Genomic DNA, 17711 nt, shown 5'->3' on the forward strand with positions numbered 1-17711 from the left:
GGGACCCCTATGACCTTCCCTTCCCTCCCACCTTACAAAAACCCACTAATAAACTTCAAGTATTCAGACCTTTAATCCACCTGTGCAAATACATATATTTACAGTTATTTCAGACATTAGATTGACCACATTGAATCCATTGTCTTTATCATTTTATGGCAATTCTCTAATTACTGTAAAACATATATTCCTTATAGCATATCTACTTTCAAACATTACGAAAGTTTATATACATTCCATCTAAGGATTTTACTTTCCTAAATGTATGTTCTCTATTTTCTTTAATTATTTTGAAGATTAGTGGAGAAGATGGTAACTTTATGCCCATTTTCGATCACCACCCTACTAAATGGCCTAAGTTCCCTGGTGAAAAAAATTACATTTATTTCTCCATAGTTAGTATTCATGCATCAAACCCACCTCCTCCCAAGTATGATAGGCAAGGACCAAAATCCTCACTGGTTAGCAGAAGGATAGGTACAAATCTAAATTTATTCAGTAATTAACTAGTAGTATCAAAAGTTGATTTAAGCCTTTTCCGTTGAAAATTTCCTGTAATACTAGTGAAAAAGGAGGCTGCCACAAGGGACCAACCTGTGCAAAACTTGCAATAAATACTGATTGAAACAATTAAACATTTTGATTAAGGATTGCTTAAATTATTTTTTTTTGGAAGTTTTGAACTCATATGATATTCCATAAGATATAACACAGCATTAGCTTGTTATCACATAAGTAGAAAAACAACAAAAAAAACAATACATACAAAATAGACAAACAAACACACACATGCATAGTAAAAAGAATAAAATAAGATGACACTGAGGCGGTAATCAGAGGCAATAAAAAAGAAGTGGTTTTTTCTGTGAAACTCTTCTGTGCTAAGTGACAGAGTCAGCGTTGCCAACGCTTTGAAATGAATTGTACCGGTACGCCAGCTAAAATTGTTCCGCAAGAGATTAGTTTGTATTGTCTAAATACCATGTTAAAAATTCACGGTAGCCAGAAGAACATTTTCGATAAACTAAACCCGAGTAAGTAAGGAACAAGTAAAACCAAAATGTGCCCGAAAATTTGTATTCAGCGAATTTTTTTTTAAATCTACCACAATATACCAGGACCTCTAAACTGAACCAAAAACAGTACAACTGTACCACATTGGCAACGCTGTGTTGGGTTAATGGTCATTGCTACTTAACAGAACAGGTCGATTGAACTTTAAACGACAATACCAAGAGAGTGATAGTATTTAATTCAAAATATTGTTATTTTAGCCTGGATTTTTGGTCAGGCAAGTTTTATATATATATATATATATAGTTCAAAGGCATCAATTCAGAAAAGCAAAAAGGGAAAGGACGGATTTTTTTTTTAATAAAAAAAAATGACAAAGATATAAAAAAGATAAAAAGATCGCAAAATCTAGGTTGGGGAGGGGCATTTTGTTTGTTTTTTATAATGAAAATACCAAAACAAAGATTTCATAAACATGGTTAATACAATATAATTGTATAGATTTATTTCCTGCACTATAACATTATGTTTGAATCTAATTAAAGTTGTTTTGCAGAAAAAAAAAAAAAAAACTATCCTTCTTTTCATCGAGCGAAGCTCGAACCCCTGGTACTAAAATATAAATAGATAATGAAACTAATTGTGCCAGAAAGCTAAAATAACAAAATCTATGAAAAAGCAGACAAGCAAAGCTACATAAAAATAAAACAAATTACAAATAAACGCATAGGAAGCTAAATAAGACGGCAACTTAATCTATTTAAATATACGTATAAGATAGAAGAGGCCGTCAAAAAAGGTAGAGAGAATAATATTTTCGAAAAACACTCAAAAAATGAGGAGAAACATGTGGAAGAGAAAAAGAAAAAAAGGGAAAGAGAGAACGAGCGATACGAATCACTAAGACTTTTGAGATAAATCCTGACCACTTATGATAGGGCTAAAAACTAGAGTACCTTTTTGAGTCGTTATCTATGTTTGTGTGTACAGTCGACTTTCGATACTTTCGAAACTCAACTTATCGACTTTCGAAACTCAAGGGATGATCAAATAATCAAGAACGAACAAGGAAGAATTGTCAAATAAACAAGTGTTTTATTAAAAATACGTAACACATATATGTACATACATACATATAAACTCTTATTCAACTCCTTAATCTCATGTGTATATGGAGTGTTAAAATCATGCGGGCAAAAAATGAATTTCTACTTAATTTCTACTAATTTAACGTTGTTCAATTAATCTCCAATCCAATGATCCAATCCTATTAGGATCAAAATCCTAATAATTTTCCATCTATTAAAGCTATAAAATTGAAAACATTAAAATTTTTTCGGTAACCTAGTTTTTAAATTTTTTTTTTTCGCAAATTGTTTTCCACCTAGACATCCATTGAGAGCTTCACTTTAATACCCTTAGCTTGTGTAGTAGCAATAGTTGCCGTGACATTAATAGCAGTATACTTAAGAGAGTATATATATTTTTATTATTATTATTTCTAGGGCAAAATTTTTGCCTTGTTAATAGAATTGGACTAAGTGATGATTGTTTTTTATCCTCTTCCTCATCTTGAAAAGTCAACACTTTGAGATTGGTTAAGCACCATGAACAGCAATTTCATCGTTCATGTGAACCAAATTCTCTAAGGTAAACTCATCATAGTTTGGTAGAAGTAACCACTCTGTGTCTAGGGGGATGAATCCTGTGAAATATCGTGACCCCTATAACCGAGTGGGGTTTTCTGTTTCCTTGGTAAATTCGTTTTTTTTTAAGCAGTTATATAGGGTGGTGACATTTTTCCAGGCCTTATCAATCATAATTATAGAGGTCAGAACTTATATTCACATTCTCCCTTTTATCAATGCTATTTAGCAGAATTTATAAAATTTTATAGGGTAATGTCAAGTAAGACACCCTCGTCACAATCTGAAACTACCTAGGTGGTTTTTTTTTCAATTTACCAAATGTTTTTTAAGGGACTGCGAAAAAATTTCAAATTATCGCGAATTCAAATTATTGGCAGTCGACTGCATCTTCTTGAAGGTCGAATATCAACTTATGGGAACTGCTTAAAATATACAGAAAGGTCAATTTGGCATTACCAAAGAGAAAATAAAAATAGGCAAGAGAGAAAGAAAGAAAGGAAAGCAAGAGAAAGGCTTCAATAGAATCTCTTTTATCAATGAGGTACTAATTAACCAAACTCTTAGTCATTGTCAATCATAACCAAACTCTTAGTCATTGTCAATCATAACCAATCTCTGAGTGAGAGAGAGAGAGAAAATTTATTTATTTTCAAACATTTCGGAATAAGTATAAAATAAATATTATTTTTTTAAGCGGGTTGAGTTCAAAACTTTTTAGAAATGCTGTGCTAAAACTTTTTTTCTTTTTAATACTCGCTAAAAATGTTCACGCATCATAAATTTAATAGATGGCACTACTGTGTTTCGAATAAGACATAATTTACATATTATCACTTTACTGATCAAGCCGAACCCCGAGTTGCTCCATCACGCAATTAATTCTCTATCTACATTACGCTATTTTTAATTCTACAGATTATATGCACAAGAAGGCTTTTTAATTGCTCACATAACGCCAGTGATTTTGGGCGACAATATAGTTTTTATGAAAATATCTACTACTAAGCATCTGTGCAAAAAGGGAGGTGGGGCTTCTGGAACGCGTCCCCTAAAATTCTGAGGTTTTTACTCCCATAACTGCTTCACATTCCAAATTGCTAGACCTAGTTTTTTTTTTTTTTTTTTTACATTCTCTCCGCCCGACAAAATACCTACGTACGTGGATAGACTCGAGATAGGCATATTTATTGACCGTTGTAATTAAAGAAATGCGACTTATCGATTAGTTGATACGTTTTTGTAAATCTTATTTGAGTCTCAAAACAATTAATAGTCCCTGTTTATTCCAAAATGTTTTGTTTCTCCCTTTTTACTTATTTCTATTTCTCCTTCTTTTTCAGTCATTTAATTGGGTCTCAACATAACTAGAGGAAAATACGTGCAGTTTTTTTTTTCGGGGAGGGGGGTGATGATAAAAGCTAATTTTACTTGATAATTTGAACAAAAAGTACCCAAAAAAGCTTCCTTGGAAAAATGAATATTCGTAAATAACAGCCGAAAAACTCAAACTAAAATCTCAGTTATAAATCCCTCCTTCAAATTTATATTGCGTAACAACCGCCATCTGAACCACCACAGACAAAGGGAACGAAGAGAAACTTACGTTTTGGAGCTAGTCCACTGTCTACTTTTGCGGGAGCCGTAGTTACTGGCTTCTTTGCTGCAGGGGCTACGACGGGTTGCACTGTAAAAACAATCCCTTTTAAATAACCGTGTAAAAAAAAAAAAAAAAATAATCCTAGATTACTAAATGACCTAGACTGTATTCACTATTTGACGATTTGGCCTTGCGAAATGGTTTGGCCCACTCACCAAAACTTTACCAAAAGAATTTTTCTAGAGGAGGGGAGTGTAAGGTTTTTTCTGGTATTTTTAAGACCAATATACGAAAAATTTAACGGCGAGGAAAAGCCATGTAGCCCTGCAGCCCTGTAGCTCAGTAGCCCCCGGATATGCTTGCGTAATTACTGCACAAAAATAAGTCAGTGCAATAGCACAGTGAAGTAAACTTTTTTTCATCATTGTAGTTCTATCACTTACTAGCTACTCCATGACAACACAATTCTGTTGGACGTACTAGAAATTATGAGAAACTGCTAAGTGCCAAGGATATTGAAAATTAAATCTTATTGTTTGAACTGTTTGATGGAAATTTCAGGATCATATATATCCTAAAAATGAATAATCAGGAATTAATTTTCTAATGAAAAAAGGTATCCATATACAGTTATGCAGTTCCTTATAGTAAGGGGTGCCAAAATAAAAAAACTTTTGGCGAAAATCACAAAATAATAAACTAAAAACACATATGATATCAAACCGCTTAAGAAGATGTAGGTTTTCTTTGAACGTAGCTTTTCTTGTCAATGGGAATTGACATTTGTAATGGACAAAAAGCGCTGTCAAATTTCACTAAATAGTTCTGCTTATCACGTTTCAACGTGGCAACACCAAGGGAAAGCAAGAATTTAATTTAGAAATGATCATTGAAATTAAGGTTAGCTACAATTTGCGTGGGTTAAACAAGCTTATTCCTGTTTTTTTTTTAGGGGGGAGAGGTGATTAATATGTAGCTGCGTAAGATTATATATGATTTTTGCTCATCAATATGCAATTCACGATGACGAGTCACAGAAGGAATAAGAATAGGTCTTGTGTGCATGGGAGGCCAACGCCACTCCAAAGAGGGGCTTAGGCCCCTTCCAAGGAAACTAGGGGTTCTGCTCTGACATAGCATTGTATTAATCAACAAGTAATAAGGCAGTTAAATTCTACAAACTAAAAAAACAACTAGGTTCTGTACTTTATATTCGATATACTTAGGAGGGTTGGGACCACGGTCATCAATTGGAAGATTACCCTTCCCCCAGATTTTGAAAAAAACCTTTAATTTTTTACTATTTCCGTTTAAGAAATATGTATTTGCATCCCTCCTGATTTCATCAATTGGCACCCTCGTTAGGACATAAAAAAGGAAAAATATTAGCAAATAAATAATTAATATAAAGACTATCAAGGATGTTAGAGATTGTGAATAATGATCATAATAAATTGATAAACACACATTTCATGCTTTTAAATAAACTTAAGTATCTGACAAATGGCAATTACACGGCCGAATACATAAAGTCTCGTTAATTTTAATCAAGCAGCAATGTATTTAGAAGCAGGAACTAAGCATGTTTATTAAACCATAATGTTATAGTTATACATAATTATCACATTACCTGATCATTTAGGCGGTTTAAACTAGGTTTAAACCTGAGAATTAAGCGGCTTTCACACTACGTCCGTAGTTTTTAAAGTGGTTACGTTACGTCTGTATAACCTTTCACACTTCAACATGATCTTTCACACTAGGCTGACGTAAAAATCCATAAAACAATCGCAATAATAGTCTAAGATCATCATAAGCACAATATTCAAATATTGAAAATATGGAATGGAGAATGAGATTCAAGCTCCGATCAATCATGAAAGACTTTCTAGGAGAAGTTTTTTTTTTCAAAATTTATTAAATATTCATAAAAAATCAATGTTTATGCTACTATGTTGGCTTTCCGGCAGAGGCAGTCTTAGGGGGCAGAGGGGGATTTGCCCCGGGTGCAGAAAGTCCAGGGGCGCATCATTTCAAATAAATAGTCTAACGGTTATAATCATTTTGTAATCTTTGAAATTTGATTCTTATTAAAATAAAGTAAAGGGAAGAGTTGGCAGTAAGCATAAGAAAATTCAATCCGACACTTTGATTTTCCCATATCTTCATCATCATTTCTTGAAAATAAAAGTAAGAAGACCAAATTTAATTAATTTTAATATTTTTTTGTGACATTTTGCATTCAAATTTTGTTAATAAATGATAATATTGTTAGTGGATGAAATTTTTGCTAAAATTTGGCCTGAAAATCTTTGGGAGGCAGGAGGGGAGGGGGTAATCAAGTTTTGTTCCGGGCGCCAGAGGCCAGAACCGGCACTGCTTTCCCGTAACGAAACATAAATTCAAGTAACATAAAATTATGACTACATCTCGAGTGTACTTAGCCCTCGCATCACATTACAGACAAAATTTTCCTCCTAAGATTAAATAACTTAACGTCTTGGTGAGAAACAATCTATCGAGTAGTGTGAAAGCAACACTATACAAAAAGAAAAATTAACTACTCAGTCCACAAATATTTCTTGAAGTCCCTAAACAGGAATGAATATGGATGGTGGCAACAACAGTAGTCCAAATTGGCTAAGCAGGGTTGTCATACTGGTGAAGAATATGAACCTGATTCTGATTGGTGGATTACTTATAGTTGACCATTGGTAGATCGTTATACATTCTTATAGTGAAAAAGGAAATCACCAGTGCAACAGCACAAACACAGAAACAAACGCACACCATACAACAAAACATAAAAAATATAAACTATAAAAAATAATCATAAATAAATAATGTACAATAAATAATATATAAGATATTAAAAAAATGAATAATAAATAATAGATAATATATAAATAATTAAACATATAAACAAAAAAGAAAGATAGAAGAAGAAAGGAAGACTGTTTTCCTGCTTTAGTAATTAATATAGATAAGTACTTGAACGAGGCCTTAACCCTACTAATCCATCCAATTACATAGGTGAAACAGCATAGCCATACACAATTAACCGCAAAGAATAATCCATAAAGAGGCAGTTGTGTCATAAGTACGTAGAAGTCGTCATATATCGAATATGTAAAACAATGAATAAGACAAATAGTTTAAAGGCGACCACCCAACGCAAGGGCTCGTCCGGATAATACACAGCAGCCTATAGGGTTTTGGCGCTTGATTATGATTGGTGGATTACTTATAGTTGACCATTGGTAGATCGGTATGCATTCTTATGTTAAGTATATTACGATATGGGATGGCAATGCGAAATAGCTGATGAATGGCAATGCTGATAAGTCCAATGGCTGCACTCCGTTTTCCTCGATTATTTTAGCGAGCTCAAATAATGAAAGAAGGGACTAACAAAAATAAAATCAGACATATTTTAAGATGTCTAAAGGCCCATTCACAATGAGGTTATACTAATACTAACGCTAATTTGAACCAATCAGATTTGTCATGGTATTTTACGATTGGCTAAAGAAAGTTTCTGGTTGGTTTTAATTAGCGTTAGATAATCTTGGTATTAGTAAAATTTCATTGTGAATGGGCCTAAAGATAAATCACCAACCAATCAATCAAGTATAAGCTTCCTAATCCGACAAGAAGTCTCAGGAATAAAGGAATATGATGGAGGAATAGGATAGAGTTACAAACGAGACATTTGAAATTAACTGGTGTTTAGTATAATTTAATTTAATTAAAATGTAGCCTAGTTCTGAGAATTTGACCGAAAGTGAGATAATTTGGTACTTCTATATTCCATGGTACATATTCGAGAAGGGAAGTGAGGTTAATCCTAATGAAACATACAAAATATGATGAAAATACAATAGCCTACTCTAGTAACCATATTATATATTAAGGAGGGTATATATTTGCACATAAGGGGGGGAGGAGTTCAAACTTAGCTCTATAGTAAGAAGTTCAAACTTACCTCTATAGTCAGAATTGCATTCTGAACCAAATGGAACATTCATTTGCGTCGGAAATGAAAATTACCCCACCCCCTAGTTTGCAAATATACACCCTGAATTGGAATATACATAACGTAGTCTATTTCAGTGAATTAAAGCTAATTGTCTGCGAATAGAGATGGTGAACCGATTGTTGTCTGATTCAGCTAAGCAAAATTTTTGAGTATGTACCATAAAATATGGATGTACCGATAATTCTAATAAGAGAGGATCTCTTAATTTTTTGGCCATAATTCCATTGCTCCGTTTTATTTTGTCAAACCCAAATACTGAAAGACGGGACAAATAACAATTACACCACATTGACATAATTTAAAAGACCCCTAAGAGGAAAATCCCTAACCAATAAAAAAAGCCTAAGCTTCCTAATCCGATAAAAAGCTCTAGTCCTTTGGGTAAACGAACCAAGAACTTGAGATAAGCATAAAAATACTTATTTCTAGCATATTGAAACGAATGAGGAATCTGACATTATTTGAGTTTTAGTATAATAAAAGACGAATGACGTGTTGGCCTCTAGTGCAAGTTATTTACGATATGACCCCTTACCCCTTCCCCACTCGACTCTGGAAAAAGTAAGACAATAAAACCGCAGTTTTAAAACCTAGATCCGTCTGTTTTTGCCCCTCCCATTGGCCTATTTAAAACCATATTTTGATGGAAATTCTGATGAAGATCAAAATATATTAATACCAATTGATATATTTAAAATAAGTTAATTTACTAACATCAAACAAATTCTTTAGAAAACGCCCATCTTATTGACAAAATTTCCTGGCAATGTTTTTATACCAAACATGATTTTATCCAATATTTCCCAATTGAGCAGTATCAGCATTAATATGGAGACCGGCGTTTACCCTTCCCCCACCCAAGGAAAATAACCCCTGGTAACCATTCCCCCAGAAAATACCCCCCAAAAATACCACTTCAACGCGGCTGGTTGGTCTCCATTCCCTTTAGACCTTAAATAAAGGAATAGAACCCTCAGTTTCTCTTCTAATGAAAACACTCTGAAGTTTTTGCGACCATCAATTGGTTCAGATGAGGAAGGGGTAGCCCCCCTCTTATACGGAATAAATTCTGCTCATTTTGGATTTTAATGTTACTCTTTACTTTCGTAATAACAGTGTAGAACAGAAATATTCGGAGATATCATTAGGGAGAATATATCAATTTCCCATTTTTAATGCGTTTTTCAAAGTTTCGTTTGTACCCCACAGCCCCCCCCCCCAAAAAAAAAACATTAGTTGGAAGATACCCTTTTGCTGGCTTTTTGTTCGAAAGCCATTCCACGGAGGAGGAGATAACCAACATGATTTTAAAACCAATCAAAAATTAAAGTTTTTTCAAATGAAAGCGCGCTAAGGAGAATTTTTAACCCAAATTTATCCGCAAGAAATTTTCAGGTGGAATTTTCAGACAGAATGGAATTATCCGGGGGAATTTCCCCGGCAGGGAAGGGACATTTTGCGTGAAAAGAACTTTCCACGGAGGAATTTTCCACAAGAGAAAGGAATTTTTCATGCAGGGGGAACCGGAATGCCTGGTATTATTTAAAACGGTCATAAATTAAATCTAAAAAAAACATGTTTTTTTCAACTAAAAGTAAGGAGCAACATCAAAACTTAAAATGAACTGAAATTATTACGTATGGAAACGTATATGCCCCCTCCTCAAGACCTTCTTCTTTATGCTAAATTTTGACTTTTTTTCCGAATTCTTTCAGAACGATTCCTAAAACACAATGACCGTTTAGTTATAATAATAAGCTTTTTTTTTAAATTCTATAAAAAACGTTAGTGTAAAGAGCGAGGTATTAAGGAGGAGGCAACTTTTTTCTTACACGTGATAATTTCTCTTCGTTTTGTTTTGATGATGCTACTTACTTTGAGTTGAAAAACTTGTTTTTTTATTTATTTAATTACTTACAAATAGTACTAGTTAATGGAAAAAGTACGGAACAAGTTTCGTAAAGAAAAGTAAAGAGCTTCATTAAACCAAATATGAGCAGCAATAACGTCAAATAATCTTCAAAGGTAAAAACTATGAACAAAAACAAAAAGATATTTTTTCCACGAAAAAAGCTATGTCAATAAAAAACGAAAGACTCGTGGAAAAACAAACTTGTATTTGACAACGCTTTCGTCCGTAAAAACTTAAGCAATAAGGATGTGTTGGTTCCCAAAGTCAACAATCCTTTCAAAGTAAATCTAAACCTTCTTAAACTTTTCGGAGCCATATGTTTTTGGCTTAATTTTGACGATTTTTAGCCTACATGCGCCCGCTACTGCCAAAAATTGTAGAAGTTCATATGGAAATCTTTTCAAAAAAAAAGAAAATCATGAGTTTTCAAGATACTTGTGGTGTGTAAATTCCTCTTTTTTCCTTTCTTTAGCACGTCACAACGAAACTAAAAACAAATACAGAACCCAAATAAAACTCTCAAATTTGGAAAACCTTATATTTCCCGTCGGGATATCATCCAGGGAGGGGGAGGGGGTATTTTTCGAGGTTATTTTCCGCGGGGGGGGGCATAAACACCTAGAACTATTTTATATAGCCTTTCCACAGTGGTGTCAATGATAGGGAGGGATAACATTTTTGCTCCCCCTTTAACCTTGAAAAATATAATTTTTTGGAATTTTCGTTGAAACATACCAATTTTATATTTCACTGGGTAAAAGAACTAATTGCCCCTCCTCCGTAGCCTATTTCAAAATAAATGTTGGCACCTACCCCCCATGTTTTTTGCGAATTGACGCCAACGCAATTCCATTATTTTAATCCTAAATGAAAAAACATTTTTTTTTCGCGAAATGCTTGTTACTTTTGGGAAATTAAGAATGTCAGATACATCTTTCTGTTTCGAACACGACGGCACGTATTTATTTGATAAAACAGTAACTTCAAGTTAAGTTTTAACGGCTTTTCCTACAGAGAGCGTAATTGGTTTTTAAAAGAAGATGTTTTGTAGGTAAGCCGATTAATTAACAATTCCAAACTTTAGTCTTGAATAATGTTAATAATATCTGTGTTAATGAATAACTTAGATTTATGAAAGCGTTTGCTTTTGCTACAAGAACAAGGATAGTTAAATTTCTAGAGCTCCGTGATGACCTAATCTTTTTGCTCATTTTCTGCGTATTTTTTATGCACGTTCCTTCTTTTCAAACCTTGCACACGCTAAGCATAAAACTCCATATAGAGGTCTTTTCCATTAAAAATCAAGTTACAGCTTTTCCTAATTTTCTAAGACAACTATGGTTGCATAAGTTTCCTCTCAACCGTTCAAAAACTTCAGCTTTCACTTTTTAGTGTCCTTGGTACTTCAAGATTTACTTCGATGTCAAAAATAATTATACTTATAACAGATATATTATAATTGTACTTATTGAGATAGTTAGTAAAAGGTATTTGTAAATATCAACAATAAGAGAACATAATGAAACAACTTATAGAGATCCGAACTTGCTATAATAACATTACTTATTTATGGTATCCCCACATGGTTTTACCCAACTTATTTTCAACAGGAGTTTTGTAATTAATATTCTTCATTTATTTTTTTTAATCAATAATGAATTTCCATAATTCTATCTCCATAATGGAAAAGGAAACTACCCTTGTCATAAACTTCGTAAACATAAAAGCAACACAGTCTTATTCTCAGCTTAAAAAAACTTAAGATCAAACTTCGATCAAAAAGCTTAAGATCAAACTTAAGATCAAACGCAAACTTAAGATCAGAAGTAATTTTCCAACCAAAAAGAAGATAACCCTTGACAGCATTCTCAAAACCCAACCCCTAAGCCCAGGGTCTTTCAGGGACAAAAACATCCCTTTGTAAATCAATGTAAAAAATATTTCAAAATGAAGCATAGATAAAATGGTTTGGCTAATATTTCTTCCCTCTATAAACAAGACTTGCTCCCAAAAAAACTTCAACGTAGTGAATCGAATGGTTGCCTTCAAAAACCCGAGTTTCACAGTAGAAAGTGTAATATCTTACCATTGGGATTTCTGTTTGTAATTGCTGTTTTAAGGGGAAGACAATCTGGACAATCTGCTCGCTGACAATTCTTCCAATGAGTTATTATCTGTCGAGAAGATGAGCAATGGGGAACTTCACATGATTTACCAGCTTGGCAGCTTGTCATGTGAGTTAACACGTTCTTCATTGTACGACAATGGGGCAGGGTACACTGCAAATAAACGCAATTTAGGAAGAAAATTAGGATGTAAAGGTAAAGAAAAAAGAAGTTAGAATGAAAAGAAATCACTCGGTATGCCGATAAGGTTATATTTTTTTTCATCATGGTTAATCAGGCTTAGAATTGAGTCTAACAGGAAATCACAGATCAAAAGAATAGTCAGTAAAAATAACACTTGGTAAAAGAATTGAACTTTCGGCTCTATAACTATACTGAGTGATTTCAGCAGAACTTCTGACTTCTTCTTCTGACACTATATATATCATATATAATATATATATATATCATATATAAATCATGTTCTATCCAACACAGGGTCTTTGCATAGTAAATTTTAAATTTTTATACGAAAATATCGATGTTCAAGTAACTTTTTTTATGATTTATAAAGTTTTTTTACACAATGTTTCATATTCATTAAAAAAATGAAATAGCTAGCACAATATTTTAGCCGAATTATTTTAAGAACTAACCAGCTAAAACAACAACAAAGTTAACCAGCAGCTTCAACATGCCAAAACTATGATTGCTAGAGAAAATCTATTTATATTTTTGAATTTAGCATTTAACATTGTGATACAGAATTTTGTACAATACGACATTGCAACACCGAAAATTCCTCTTTCTTATTTTTCATCCAAAACGTGAATAAATTGAAATTTATAAAACTAAACATTGATTGAACTTGGTAGCCTGATTAAACTTTCAAAAGAATAAAATATGATTTTTTTTTAATAATAGTTTTCTCAGAGTAAATGTTCTTATACAAAAATCTATGCATATGAAATCTTTATCCTGTAATGTGGCCCCCTACCCTCCCTAAAAAAAAATCCATAATTGCTCGTCTAAAGCGCAGGTGTTTCAAGGTTAATGACCTATTTATAGGCTATTGTATAAATAGACTAGTTGATCCTTTTATAATGGTTATACCCTAAGAAATTTACCGGATTTAAAATAATAAAAACAATAATAAAAAAAATAAATAAAAGATAATAGCCTATACACTGAATCCTAGAGTGCAGCCATGATGTGTCCGTTGCCCAATCTATTTGCAAAAACTGAAGTTACTTTTCACCTTAAGTCTCAAAAATTCAACCAAAAATAATCGACAAATCATTGCATGAAAATTATAGATGCATGAAAGAAAAGGATTAAATTCAAGGTTTAATACTTAAAACTACATTAGAAACGACTAAAATCAGTATTTTTCTTTTAATTCCCAAAGGAAATTTTGGAGAGAAAAATAACATGTAAAACCTTCAGTGATAGGAAAATTATAACTGTACATCAAAGCTCCACCCCAAAACATACCACAATGGAAATGCCCACAAAATCCCCCACCCACAATATAGAATGTTCGAGCGAAATCGCCACCAAAAGAAAAACTCACCAATACATTTTCTCCAAAGTTATTTCGACAAAAGCTTAATTGATTACAGGTATTACATACGCACGGATTGAACGTATGAAGGAAAACGGAATTTCGAACTTAAAAAGAGGATAAAGACAATATCTTTTTTTTATAATATTAACAAATCTTCAATATTCCAGCAAGCATTTATGAAATGAGTATATAATTATTTGCACATTCCATCATTTGAATGGTAATCAGACCGATAAGCACTGGACAAAGCTCTGAATAGTTACTATGAATTTACAAGTTATAGTTTGTGGTCATACCAAACCCGTTATTCTTCTGTCAATTGATTTTAACTCCTGAATTAGACCTTTCATTTTTCTTAATCTACCATGTTTCTTTGTCTTTCCTTTCTCAGAGATGATGTGAATTTTACTATTATAAGCAAATAAGTTCGTTTCTAAATTAACCATGTTTTCCATGTAAGGTACCCCCCCCCATAAAAAAAACAACAACATTAAAATAGAAAAAAAAATCCTTACTTCAGTATTTGATTGATTTTCTCTCCTTTGACACTTATGTGCATGTAATAACAAGACAAGCTGTAGTTGAATGAGCTTCCTCTTTTCAGGATCTGTAGAAGATGCAGTCCCACCTGACTGGTTGGTGGATTGAGGAGCAGGGGCCTGCTGTTGAGTGGGTCCACCTCCTGGGCCAGGACCTTGAAGAGTTATTGATGATCCAGTCACCTGTGTTTGACCAATAGGCTGCTGAGACAATCCTGATTGATTAGAATTCTGCTGATTTTGGTTTATTGGGACCATAGGTCTCATGTCCATATTAACATTTTGGAACCTAGGTTGTTGCTGCTGCTGCATCATAGGTCGTTGATTAATGCCACTAATTTGGTTTGACAGACCTCCAGCTGAAGAAACATTAAAACTGAATTGTCCAGAGTTGTTAGAAGGTCCCATTTGGCTGATTGACATACCTGGATTCTAGAAATTAAAACAAGATAAAAAAAAAATGAAAAGGAGAAATGTACAAATGGTTTAAACCGAATCTGTATCTTTTTCACACACAGTCTGTGCTAAAAATTGGATTATTACATGAGCCAGGCCAATTAACTTCCACAAAGAAGAGATAAGAAATGATTACTTATCTCTTCTAGTGGTTTAAATAAGTGATATACAACTTTTTTTTGTCATACATCACCCATTTATCTATGAGATCCTGATTCCCTCAAGACAATATATACAATTCTTATCATCAAAAAAAGAACATATATTGAACTAAAGAAAGCCTTAAGGACATATGATTACAATCAATGTTCTCAAGATATCCCAATTAAAAATTGATCTGCCCCTATTGTACACCTGAATACATGAGAAGGGTTCCCTAGAAAATTATTGCCTAAAACTCCTGTTTGTGTTATCGACCCCCTCCTCACGGCCTTCAGCAAAAGCACCTGATCTCTTCTAAGGCAAAACAATGTGTGTACATATTTCCTGTTGAGCATACAACCAACATTGGAAACCAGTGCTCCAAACTCAGGATATTCAAGAACACTACTTTCTTACTAATCCCAAAACCAAATAGGAAAATCAACATCAGGCTTGGTAAATCTTCGTGAATTTCACCATTACTGTAATTTCTATTTCAAGTTATAAAATGAGTTTTGAACAGGTTACATACATCTAATTAATAACCAAAATATACAAGAATAATTTTCCAAGAGTAAATGTTCTTATACAGAACGCTGTGCATATAGAAGCTTTATCATGTTGTGCATTTTGTCTGAATTCCTCGAGTGAAAAAACACTCGGTTAAAGCTCACGTGCTCCAAGGTTAAATGTCCTATTTATACATTACTGTATGAATAGGTTAGTAGATTCTTTTATAATGGTAATTAAATTTAAAAAAAACTATTTTTTTTACTGAAAGTAAGGAGCGACATTAAAACTTAAAACGAACAAAAATTACTCCGTATATGAAATGGGTTGTCACCTCCTCAACGCCTCGCTCTTTACGCTAAAGTTTTTAATTGTTTTAAAAAGTAGAATTGTGGCAAAGAGTCAAACATTAGCGTAAAGAGCGAGGGATTGCGGAGGTGACAACCCATTTCATATACGGAATAATTTTTGTTCGTTTTAAGTTTTAATATCGCTCCTTACTTACAGTTAAAAAAACTAGTTTTTTTTTTAATTTAATTTCTGAACGTTTTTGAATTAATGCATGTTTGATTTTGGCTCTCCGCACATAAATTATTAAAATGAAATTTGCATATTAATTCTTTTTTTTTGGCTAAATGGCTTTCTCTTAGTTTTGATCAGACGATTTTGAGAAATAAGGGGTGGGGAAGGAGGGCTAATTGCCCTCCAATTTTTCGGTTAGAAAACTAGAACTTTTAATTTTTAACGAACATTTTTATTAGTAAAAAATATACGTAACTTAAGAATTAACATACGTAACAAACTTTTATATTTTATTTTTTTAGTATGTATATGAGGGGGTTTGTCCCCTCGTTAATACCTCGCTCTTTACACTAAATCTTACGTTTTGTCCCAAATCTTTAAGAATAACCCCTGAATCAGAAAGGCCTTAGAAAAAAATAGTTGAAATTACTAAAAATACTTTAGCATAAAGAGCGAGGTATTTATCTCCTCCTAAATACCTCACTCTTTATGCTAAAGTATTTTTAGAACCCGTCATATGCGTAATAATCTCTGTACGTTTTAAGTTTTAATGTTACTCCTTACTTTCAATTGAAAACTTTTTCATGTTTATTTTTTCATTGTTCTTTTTTTACAATAATGCTAGAAAATCCCGCGCCCTTTTCATTGAATTTCTCTTCCCCCATGACATATTCCTCCAAGGAAAGATCCTCCCACATAGCCTCCTCCCCTCAACCCCACCCTCAAACCAAAAAAAAATCCCCTGAAAACGTCTGTACACTTCCCAATAACCATTAATGTATGTAAACACAGGTCAAAGTTTGTAACTTGCAGCCCCTTCCCCCAGGGACTGTGGGGGAGTAAGTCATCCCCAAAGACATAGTTATTATGGTTTTAGACTATGCGGAACAAAATGGCTATCTCAAAATTTTGACCCGTTGATCTTGGAAAAAAATGAGCGTGGGAGGGGGCCTAGGTGCCCTCCGATATTTTTGGTCACTTAAAAAGAGCACTAGAACTTTTCATTTCCGTTAGAACGAGCCTTCTTGCGACATTATAAGACCACTTGGTCGATACGATGACCCCTGAAAAAAAAAAACAAACACGCACCCGTGATCTGTCTTCTGGCAAAAAAAAAATACGAAATTCCACATTTTTGTAGATAGGAGCTTGAAATTTTTGATATAGGGTTCTTCTGATACGCTTAATGCGATGGTGTGATTTTCGTTAAGATTCTATAACTTTTAGGGGGTATTTCCCCATATTTTCCAAAATAAGGCAAATTTTCTCAGGCTCGTAACTTTTGATAACAAGGACTAAATTTGATGAAACTTATATATTTAAAATCAGCATGAAAATTCGATTCTTTTGATGTATCTTTTAGCATCAAAATTCCGTTTTTTAGAGTTTCGTTTAGTATTGAGCTGGGTCGCTCCTTACTACAGTTCGTTACCACGAACTGTTTGATATACCCTGGATTTAAAACCGGTTGCACTTCAGACTTATAAATACAGTAACCCCACAAGTATCAAATCCATACAAAAGTTAGACTATCTTTGTAGCCTTTTACTGAAAAAGGTGACACTTATTTTAGGTAAAGGATCTATTAACTGTTCCCTGCTTGAATGGGACTATTGAATCTGTGAAATCAAATCAGAGAGTGGGCCTCACTGGGGTCAAT

At 33.3% G+C, this 17711-nt stretch overlaps 2 protein-coding genes across 3 annotated transcripts in view; both read right to left on the reverse strand.

Annotated features, from left to right (window-relative positions):
• LOC136039767 (teneurin-a-like) overlaps positions 1–17711 on the reverse strand; it is a gene marked incomplete in the record, with an annotated part of 538588 nt that overhangs the window by 212349 nt on the left and 308528 nt on the right.
• The window catches only part of LOC136039766 (histone acetyltransferase p300-like), a gene marked incomplete at its 3' end in the record, with an annotated part of 36557 nt that continues 23112 nt past the window's right edge, over positions 4267–17711 (reverse strand). For both annotated transcript variants that reach the window (XM_065723629.1, XM_065723630.1), the window contains 3 exon segments: positions 4267–4347; positions 12298–12490; positions 14399–14854. In XM_065723629.1, coding sequence (XP_065579701.1) covers positions 4267–4347; positions 12298–12490; positions 14399–14854 — 730 coding nt within the window.

The sequence above is a fragment of the Artemia franciscana genome, chromosome 20 (assembly GCF_032884065.1).
Source record: "Artemia franciscana chromosome 20, ASM3288406v1, whole genome shotgun sequence".
Lineage (NCBI taxonomy): Eukaryota > Metazoa > Arthropoda > Branchiopoda > Anostraca > Artemiidae > Artemia > Artemia franciscana.